The 10,769-nt window shown below is 36.0% G+C and overlaps 1 protein-coding gene across 1 annotated transcript in view; it reads right to left on the bottom strand.

Moving 5' to 3' along the window:
- Nucleotides 1-4,504: 4,504 nt before the first annotated feature.
- HSPA13 (heat shock protein 70kDa family, member 13) overlaps nt 4,505-10,769 on the bottom strand; it is a 13,206-nt gene continuing 6,941 nt past the window's right edge. Inside the window, exons 4-5 of the mRNA XM_010845141.1 lie at nt 8,796-8,963; nt 4,505-7,860 (exon numbers count right to left, since the gene is read on the bottom strand). Of these exons, the coding sequence (XP_010843443.1) occupies nt 7,193-7,860; nt 8,796-8,963 (836 nt within the window). The 3' untranslated portion in view covers nt 4,505-7,192. The remainder of the gene's footprint in view (nt 7,861-8,795; nt 8,964-10,769) is intronic.

The following is a 10,769-nucleotide window of genomic DNA, read 5'->3' as shown; positions in this document are numbered from 1 at the left end:
GACACATATGTATTTTTGTGTGTCAAAGGAAGGGATACAGGGTTGATTTTGAGTTCATATTTATAGCACCCAGCTTATCATTAATATACTTGGGGATGATTATGGGTTTATTGCTATTTTTCAACTCTTGATAGACGTAATAGAAAATGTAATATGGTCATCAGAGAATAAGACTAAATGAATGATTGAGAATGTGTTACAGTGGAGTACCACAGGAACTAGGCATAAATATTATTCCAGCTTTAGTCAACAGTAATTCTGTCTGAACATTTGCTTCTGGCTTTCTGTTCTGAGCGTTTGTGCAACAATCTCCAGGTATTACAAAACAGATTCTGCTTTCTCCGTATTGCAAGAGCCATGATTTTACAGAGATAACAGACAAGAATTAATGTGAACCATGATGCATAACGTCTTGAAAAAACTGTTTCATGTATTTTCTTCTACTTTTTACTTAAACCACTTCCTTTTTATTCCATCTTGGCCAGAAGCAGAAGTCCAACAAATGACAATTTGACAAAATGTTTAACCATAAATTAAGGGTCAAAGGTTCAAAAACAGAAAGAAGGAAAACAAAGAAGTGTAAACAACTAAGGGCTTGTTTTTCTTAGGCAGAAATAAGTCCCAAGGTAGAAAGGACAAAGATGGCCAGAGCAGTTACATGACACCACTGGCTGCTTCTTTCTGCCTTTGGCTCAACCACCCATTACATGTCTGTTGATTGTTAGTTGCAAACCCATTGCTTTATCTCCAGCCTCATGTCTGTATTTCAAGAAGGTAGGTCAGAGTTACAGAGAAGGCGATGGCACCCCACTTCAGTACTCTTGCCTGGAAAATCCCATGGATGGAGGAGCCTGGTAGGCTGCAGTCCTTGGGGTCGCTAGGAGTCGGACGCGACTTCACTTTCACTTTTCACTTTCATGCATTGGAGAAGGAAATGGCAACCCACTCCAGTGTTCTTGCCTGGAGAATCCCAGGGATGGGGGAGCCTGGTGGGCTGCCATCTCTGGGGTCGCACAGAGTTGGACACAACTGAAGTGACTTAGCAGCAGGTCAGAGTTATGTCACATACTCATCCCTAGCTGCAGAGGAAGCTGGAAAATAATTTTTAAAGTAGGGGATGTTGCTGCTGCTGCTGCTGCTGCTAAGTTGCTTCAGTCGTGTCCAACTCTGTGCGGCCCCAGAGACGGCAGCCCACCAGGCTCCCCCATCCCTGGGATTCTCCAGGCAAGAACACTGGAGTGGGTTGCCATTTCCTTCTCCAATGCATGAAAGTGAAAAGTGAAAGTGAAGTCACACCTCTCCAAAAAAACTCACTTCTGAAGAATGAATAGAAAAGATATTGCAGTAGCATTTAGCAGGATCTGCCATGACCACTTTTTTTGTTGTTGTTGTTAGCCACTAAATTGTATCAGACTCTTTGCAAACCCACGGACTGCAGCATGCCAGGCTTCCCTGTCCTTCACTATCTCCTGGAGTTTGCTCAAACTCATGTTCATTGAGTTGATGATGACCCCTTCTCCTCCTGCCTTCAATCTTTCCCAACATCAGAATCTTTTCCAAGGAGTCGGCTCTTCACATCAGGTGGCTAAAGTATTGGAGCGTCAGCTTCAGTATCTTTCCTTCCAGTGAATATTCAGGGTTGATTTCCTTTAAGACTGACTCGTTTGATCTCCTTGCAGTCCAAGGGACTCTCAAGAGTCTTCTCCAGCACCACAATTAGAAAGCATCAATTCTTTGGTGTGTTACAAAGTATTAATATTTTTCAACCTTGACAAAATGTTCTTAGTTACTTGGGAGACAAAGGAGGGGTAGTATTTACAACTAAGATCCAATTTCTAGTTTCCAGTACTACATAGGACACATCAAACAATTTAAGGTGAATGGATAAACTCTTAACAGATGTATTTACATTGTTATATATATATATATGTATGTATACATATATATATATATAACGTTGTGACTAATAATTTGCCTTTCAATGCAGTAGTGTGGATTCGATCCCTGGTCACGGAGCTAAGATCCCTTGGGTTAAGGATTTTAAGAAGCAATATTGTAACAAATTCAATAACTTAAAAAAAAAAAGAAGTCCACATCAAAGTTGTGTTACATATTTTAGGTAAGCTATTTAAAACATTTTAAATGTCTTTTTAGGTAAGCCAAAGCATAGTTAATTCAATGAGGTATAAAATAAACTGCATTTGTTACTTTTTTAACATCCAAATAACTTGAGGTGAGGCAAGCTATTCTTTCCAAAATTAAATAAATGTTTTACCATGGCAAATTTATCTTCTAGACTCATAGAATTAGGGCTTTGAGTATACTAGGGAAAATAACCTACATTATTGTGACATTTTCTTATAATTCTTATAAAATTAGCAAGTCACTGCAACTTGTTTCAATGTTTCTTATGGTCAATTATGTATCATCTCCATTCATAGTACTTGGCACTTTCTGTGCCAGGCACTTACAAAACCCCAATGAATCAGGTACTATTATCTTCATTTCGTATCTGAAAAATCTGTAAATTCAAATTTCTCAGTAATGTGAAGAATTAAATGTGTGTGTGCTCAGTTACTCAGTCGTGTCCAACTCTTTGTGACCCCATAGACTACAGCCTGCCAGGCTCCTCTGTCCATGGACTGGATTTGAATCATAACTCTGCTACTTAGTAGCTGTGTAATGTTGTATTAATTACATAACACATCTGTACCTTAATTTACATACCTGAAAATGGGTTAACAGTGTGCGCGTGCTAAGTCTCTTCAGTTGTGTCTCTATCTGCCAGAATACTCTGTCCATAGGATTTTCCAGGAAAGAATACTGGATTCAGTTGCCATTTACTTTTCCAGTGGATTTATTCCACCCAGGGATCAAACCCATGTCTCTTACGTCTCCTGCACTGGCAGGTGGGTTCTTTACCACTAATACCACCTGGAAGCCCAGGGTAACAGTAACTACTCATAAGTCTCCTAGAACAAAATTTGTACTATTAAAACACTTAGAGAACTCCAGGTACATAGTAAGCACTGTATCATCTATTGCTAAAAAAGGTCCATATGGTCAAAGCTGTGGCTTTTCCAGTAGTCATGTAGAGATGTTAATTGAACCATAAAGACCCTGATGCTGGTAAAGTTTGAGGGCAGAAGGAGAAGGGGGTGATAGAGGATGAGATAGTTGGATGGCATCATTGACTCAATGGACAAGTTTGAGTAAACTCCAGGAGACAGTGAAGGATGGGGAAGCCTGGCATGCTGCAGTCCATAGGGTAGCAAAGAGTCAGACACAACTGAGCAACTGAACAAAGCTTAAAACAAATGAAAAAAGGGTACTAGTCTCTGTGAACTGGGGATCTGGAAACTGCTTAGCTCAGTGATTCTGGCTTAAGAGTCTCTCAAAAGATTACATTCAAATTTGAACTGCGGCTACAGCATTTGAAGACTTGAATACCAGGCCAGAGAATTGGAAGTTACATTAGAAGCTGCCTACCTGAATAGGTCACTGTATATGTCTGTTTAGTGAAATAAAATATGGACATATGACTCTGTTTTCTCATATATTTGAATCTCCCAGCAATGGTATTTAAAGTAACCATGAAAGAATCACAGGAACTAGTGAAAGCCACATCTGTTTTTAAGGGCTCATTTGAAAAGACTACATGAATCGAATGAACTTCTTTAAAAAATATATATTAAATTTTTTTGTCCAAAGAATAAAAACTTTATTAGAGAATTATCAAGTATTAATCACCAACCAAAGGATTACAGTTGTTTATTAAGCAGGGTTATTAACTATCTAAATTAGTTTTGTCTCCGTTAGTCAAAAGCCATAAATTGGTATTCAGAATTCTGGGTATATGTCATTTCTTTAAATTAGAAGAGATATTTCCTGTATCATGAATAGGATACCCAGAATTCTAAATATCAATTCATGGCTTCTGACTATAATGGAGCCAAAACTAATCTAGAAAAACAAACATTATATTGCTTATAGTGGAATCTATAAAAGTGATACAGATGAGCTTATTTTCAAAGCAAAACCAGAGACACAGGCCTAGAGAACAAATGTATGATAAGCGGGGAGGAGGGCAGAATCGGGAGATTGGGACTGACATATATACACTATTGATACTATATATAAAATGGATAACTAATGAGAAACTACTATATAGCACAGGGAAGTCTATTCAGTGCTCTGCAGTGACCTAAATGGGAAGCTAATCCAAAAGAGAGGGGATATATGTACATGTATCACTGATTCACTTAGCTCTGCAGCAGAAACAAAACACTGTAAAGAAACTATACTCCAAAAAACATTAATTAAAAAATAAAGAAATAAGTATAAAAGTAAGCAATTTCAGGGACATTCAGGATGCAGGAAATTAGGCCATACCTGCTGAGGTCATGTGCCATAAGCATCAGATCAGCTCTATTCCCACTTCCTTTCTTATTTACATCAAATAATGTACTCTGGTATAGTCTCAAATAGAAAATAAAGGACACAGTTTAAAAAACAAACTGCAAAGTGGCATTTATTTACATTAAAATGTAAACCACCTGTGTGCACACAAAGTTAAGAGGCACAATGTTACGCACAGCAACTATGATCTTCAGAACACGTCATACACAATAGTATCTGCCGATACATCAGTGGTTCCCGTGAGAACAGTGGTACCGAAACATTCCTGACACCAAACATTCATTCACATATTCTAATCATAGAAGACAGTTAATATTTTAAAAGTTATGTACTTCAAAAAACACTAGCAAGATGTACAACCAACCAAAATATAGTTTTATGGAAAATGTCTTCAGATTATTATATACAAATGATCCCTTTCAGAATGCATTTTTACCTTTTAAATAAACTACATTGACTTCAAGACTATTTATATATAGCCTCCTAAATATGATTGAAGACAGACACAATTTTTTTAAAGTGTATTATTCTAGAGAATATGCTCAACTATTGGCTCCAAATTCCAACACTGCCATTCTATTTTTCAGACACAATCAAATTTTTTAAATTCCAATTTTAGAGTATGAGATTAGCCATTCTGTCTTGCAAATCGTTTCCTCTAAGAACTCTTAACAGACTGTCCTGAACTATCTCATATATCGGAGAAATTCGAACTTTAAAAAAAAAAAATCTTAAAATGCTTTAGTTAAAGCTGGTACTATATATAGAGATTTTGATAAATTGAACACTTTTCTCTTAAAAGACCTTTGCACAAAGATCTTTTTCAATTTTTAAGTCTAGTAAAAATTTTTATAAAGTTCAAAAGAACACTTGAATATATTTATAATGCAGTGAAGGCTTCCTCTTTGGCATTTCTCCATTCAGTTCTAAAAATAAAACATGTGAACAGACATTTTGTATTTTTCTACTTATCTACTACAGACATTTTCTATTCACAAAAGTATCTGATTGAAATTGTTTTAACAGCAATTTCATTGCTAAGAAATATTTTCTTTATAATCTACAAAAACACTTAGATTTTACTATGAGAAGCAGAAATGTTTTGATGTTGCTGAAATGCGTTTGCTTATTTCTTTTTTTCAGTGATTGGAAATTCAACATCCTTTCAAATTCAGCAATGGGTAAAGAGACATATTTTACATTAGCAAAAATGTTGACCAGAGTATAACTTTTGAATATTGAGAGGAAGTAGCCTCTATTAAGGAAAAAGAAAATCTTCAAATAATAGGGGCATAACAAATAAAACCACTATGTTTCCTTTCTTGGTTCCTGCAGCTTTTCTAAAAGGAAACAAACGAAAACTACTGCACTATACCAATGTTACTATAAATGCTGATTTGTGGACATTTTTTAACATTGCCTTCCATGAGATTTCCATATTACTTCCAGTATTCATGAATTTTTTGTTCTTATCACAAACTAACCTTACGGTTAAAACAGTCCAAGTCTGATTATTTTTAAATGACGGTAGGAAACAAATAACAAGGATTTTGCAAATGAGTACAATTTTCCTCATTCACAACTAAATATGGGGAAAAATGTCAGTAAAACTGAATCAAACGCAAGCTAAATTCTCCAGGGCTTACTGACAATAAACACTGAAAAAAAAAACATAAAATAAATAAATACTGTACCTAATTACTGCTGTTTATCAATGTCTTGTTGTTTGATAGCTAAGTTGTGTGTCTGACTCTTTGCAATCCCATTGACCGTAGCCCCAGGCTCCTCTCCATGGGAGTTCCCAGGCAAGAATGCTGGAGAGGGTTGCCATTTCCTTCTCCAGGGTATCTTTCAACCCAGGGCTTGAACCTGTGTCTCTTGCATTGACAGGCAGATTCTCTACCACTGAGCCACCAGGAAAGCCCCTTATCAACATCTACAAAGGTCTTAAATAACCAAAAAAATTATAGTAATAAATATTGTGACATTAACACATTTTTAAAATGTAATTAATAATTCTCTTTTGTTTTCTAACCATGCAGAATCATGGAAATTGAAGCAGAGAATGATAGCAGATTAAAGAAATAAAATATAAATTGGTAATGAAATATTTGAATAAATTTGTAGCTTTTTAGAAAGAAAACAAACTGATTCAATAAATATATTTTAAAACTCTGGAGAATGCAGGTTACATGAATAGGACACATAACAGGACACCGACTTTGTGAAGGTTAACTTTGTCATATAATATGGCTGTTACTGAACATTGTATATGCAGCTTATATAAATAACACTGCTATCTCCTAGTCAATGTAAGTACATGACATCAACACTGTCCTTCAAGTATAGTTCAAATTAAGAATTACATCTGATAACCAAGTAAATAAATTGCCAGCCCCTGCTAATACAATTTAGTAAGAACTGGGAATCATATAATTGGCACTAGGCAATGTTTACAGAATATAGTTTTAAGTGCACGTGGATGTCTACTTCCAGAATCCAGAAAATACAGTCACCTATAATCCAGTAAGAGAGTTGTACCTCAATTCTATCATTTTAGAAGTACTTGTTGGAATGGGATCTCTCCAAAATCAAGAAGGATCGATCTGGTCACATTCAATCTTAAAATGTTATGCAAAATTTCATATATATAAACATTATTTTTCAGGTAAATGTGTGAGACATTTTCGAGACTTTATTTGGCTGATGGAGATGGTCTGATAAAGAGGAAGAGATCATTAGACAAGATCTCAAACAGCCATCCTTTAGTACTTCAGTTGAAGTTGGTCTTCTGTAAATCTTTATTGGGAATTTCTAAAGCACTGACTTGGAGAGGCCAAGAGCCTCCATCAATCCCTGCCTGGATAGCCACTCCTGTCACCACGGCCAGGTCAGGGTCTACAGATGTGTTGGGGTCCTTTCCAAAGAACTCTTGGATGACTTGGCGGATTCGAGGAATACGAGTTGAGCCCCCAACCAAGACCACCTCATCAATCTCAGTCTTTTCCAGGTGGCCTTCTTTCAACACTTGCTGAATGGGTACAAGTATTTTCTGGAAAAGATCTTCATTAAGGGTGTCAAAGAGCTTTCGTGATATTTCTGTTTCAAATAAAACCTGACCCTCTCCATTTTTCTTTTCAGATAGGTTAGCTCCAAACATGCTGTCCACATGGGGGTCATTTGCTTGGGAAAATTTGTCCTTTGGCAGTTCACTGTCACTAGTCGGAGGTCCCTTTCTGTCATTTTCCTCCACTGTTAGTAATACTGACATCTGGGCAGTCTCATGAAGTGTCAGGTTTAACTTGACCATTTCTACAGCTTGTCTTAATCGGTGGATTTCCTCTTTCCTAGAGGGCAGGAAGCCATATGTTTGATAGATCTGTTTGTATAAGTACTGAAGCAATCTTTGATTGAAGTCTTGTCCTCCAAGTTTATTGTTTCCTAAGTTAAAAATAAAAAAGTTTATATTATGACTATATGTATGTGTTTACATATGCATGTATCTGTGTAGTATGTATGTATAAATGATATTCTGGGAATGATAAATACTTATTTAATGTATTATTAAGATTTTATTCATATACAGACTGATTAAAAATAACTGGGTTAAAAGCAGTTTAATTCAAAAGTACACTATTAAAATACAGTGCACATCTGGGTTCAAATGATGTAAAAGGAAGTCTCTCAGTGATATCAAATACTTTTTTGGAAAATAAGAAATTGAGAACACAGACTGGGCTTTAAGTAGCAATTCAGAAACAAAAAGCGGCATTAGTCTCAAAAGAAAGACGTGTTTCTTACAATAAAAAGTACCAGTAAGCATTTATCTTTAAAAAAAAATTCATTTTAAATGATTAAGAGCTAAAAAGTAGAAAAAATAATTTAATAAGGAAAAGAGTAATGTGATATAAATTCCCATCACTGAACTTGCTTCTAAATGGAGTCCAGTTAGACTACCTATAACTTAAGTTCCATAGGCTTAATTCCTTAAACTAAAACAAAAACCGTAAAAAAACTTAGAATGCAAAATACTATTACTAGATTTCTTAAACATAGCTATTTAGTGAAATAGATTATTAAATGAAGTAAACTGACCATCCTTCATTTTAAATGATTTCTTTCCTTCTGTTCCCTTCACAATGGAGGTGAAAACTACTGGCTCAGTGAGCTACAATATCTGACTTACAGGATATCCAGTCATTTTTTGAGACTTAACTTTTTGCTATAAATAAAATAGGTGGTGGCATTAAGATCACAAGTACAGAAGATTACCAAAATGAATGCGAAGAATACTGAAACACTGAAAAATGAACACTTTAAACATTAGATATGTCAACATGCCTGAATCTCGTTAACACTCCCTACAGTTTTCTTACCAGACATGGCTCGAGTTAAAAACATTCCTCCTTGTTTATTTAGCAATGACACATCGAGAGTTCCTCCACCCAAATCTATCACCAAGACGTGAAAGACTTCAGCTTTGTGGAGACCATAGGCCATAGCTGCTGCGGTGGGTTCATTTATTACTCTTAAGATCTTCAGTCCTGTAAAATTGGTTGGAGAGAAGAACAATCATTAAAGGACATGATTAAGGAATTTTTTTTTCACTTAATCCTACAACATATTAGTATCTTCTCCAACATGAACTCCACTAAGTAATAATAAGAAAGAACAGTCACAAGCCAAATAAAAACAATGAAACGGGAAGGACAAATATTGGTTCTTCTGAATAGATATCATTAAAATTTTTCTAAAAGATGACTACAGTATAAAGAAATAAAGGCTCAGATTCAATGAAATACATCACTCTATTCTTTTTAATACTTAATTTTAAAAGATCCCTTAGCCTCTTCTAAATTTCATATTTTACTTGGGAAAGGAAACATTAACTATATACTATAACAAATAGCTATAGAAATAAGCTTATGGTGCTCATTTTTTAAAAATGACTTTTTTGTAAAAGAACAGATGGATAGAAAAATGATAAAAAGAAAAATCTTAGAAGATATGCTTTAATAGCTACAATGATATTTTTAAAAAGAACTTAAAATGCAAGATCCTTGAAAGCAACTCTGAAATATACAGCAAAATCTGATTTCAAGGTAATGCTAAACAGTAGATGTGCAGACAAAAGATCAAAATTTCCTTGAACAAAATTCTGCTTTAAACTAACTGCCACATATAATGAGTGGCCTTGAAAGTAGTATGACTTTCTGTATCAAGAGCCATAAAAACTAGTCAAACTCTGAAGAATTTATTCAAAGACCATAATACTATTCCCCTTAGCTTTCTGACTTCATCACTCACTCGCCTTTGGTCACACTGGCCAACCCTCTGTTTTCTAAATTCTCATCTTATGGCCGCTACACTGGCCACTCTCTCCCCTGCAACATATTTCCTCCATGCACCTGCTTGGCTCACTACCTGGCTTCCTTCAACTCTGCTTAAATATCACTTTCTCACTGAGGTCTATCTGATCACTCTCTTCAAAACCTGCAAGTCCCCCTACTCTCTGATCACCTAGCAAGCCCATTCCTTTATCCTGTCTTTTTTTCTATAACATGTTCAGTTCAGTCGCTTATTCGTGTCCGACTCTTTTCCAACCCATGGACTGCAGCACGCCAGGCTTCCCTGTCCATTATCAACTCCCAGAGCTTGCTCAAACTCATGTTCATCGAGTTGGTGATGACATCCAACCATCTCGTCCTGTCATCCACTTCTCCTCCCACCTTCAATCTTTCCCAGCATCAGGATCTTTTCCAATCAGTCAGTTCTTCCCATCAGGTGACCAAAGTATTGGAGCTTCAGCTTTAGCATCAGTCCTTCCAATCAATATTCAGGACTGATCTCCTTTAGGATGGACTGGCTGGATCTCCTTGCAGTCCAAGGGACTCTCAAGAGTCTTCTCCAACACCACAGTTCAAAAGCATCAATTCTTCGGTGTTCAACTTTATGGTCCAACTCTCACATCCATACATGACTACTGGAAAAACTATAGCTTTGACTAGACGGACCTTTGTCAACCAAGTAATGTCTCTGCTTTTTAATATGCTATCTAGGTTGGTCATAGCCAGAGAATATTACTTTTTTTTTTTTTTTTTTGGCATAGAATTGCTTGACAATGTTGTGTTAATTTCTGCTGAACAACGAAGTAAATCAGCCACATGTATGTATATATCCCCTTCGTCTTAAAACTCTATCCCATCTTCCTCTCCCATAGTATGTTACTTTCTGATACATACTGTATCAAGGCTCTCAACCAGAGATCATTTTCTTCCTCTAAAGCCATCTAGCAATGTCCAGAGACATAAAATTATCACTACTTGGTAGAGAGGGTACTATTGGCTAGC

Source organism: Bison bison, unplaced genomic scaffold (assembly GCF_000754665.1).
Source record: "Bison bison bison isolate TAMUID 2011002044 unplaced genomic scaffold, Bison_UMD1.0 scf7180017864213, whole genome shotgun sequence".
NCBI lineage: Eukaryota > Metazoa > Chordata > Mammalia > Artiodactyla > Bovidae > Bison > Bison bison.
This window is presented reverse-complemented; position numbering and strand designations above follow the sequence as displayed.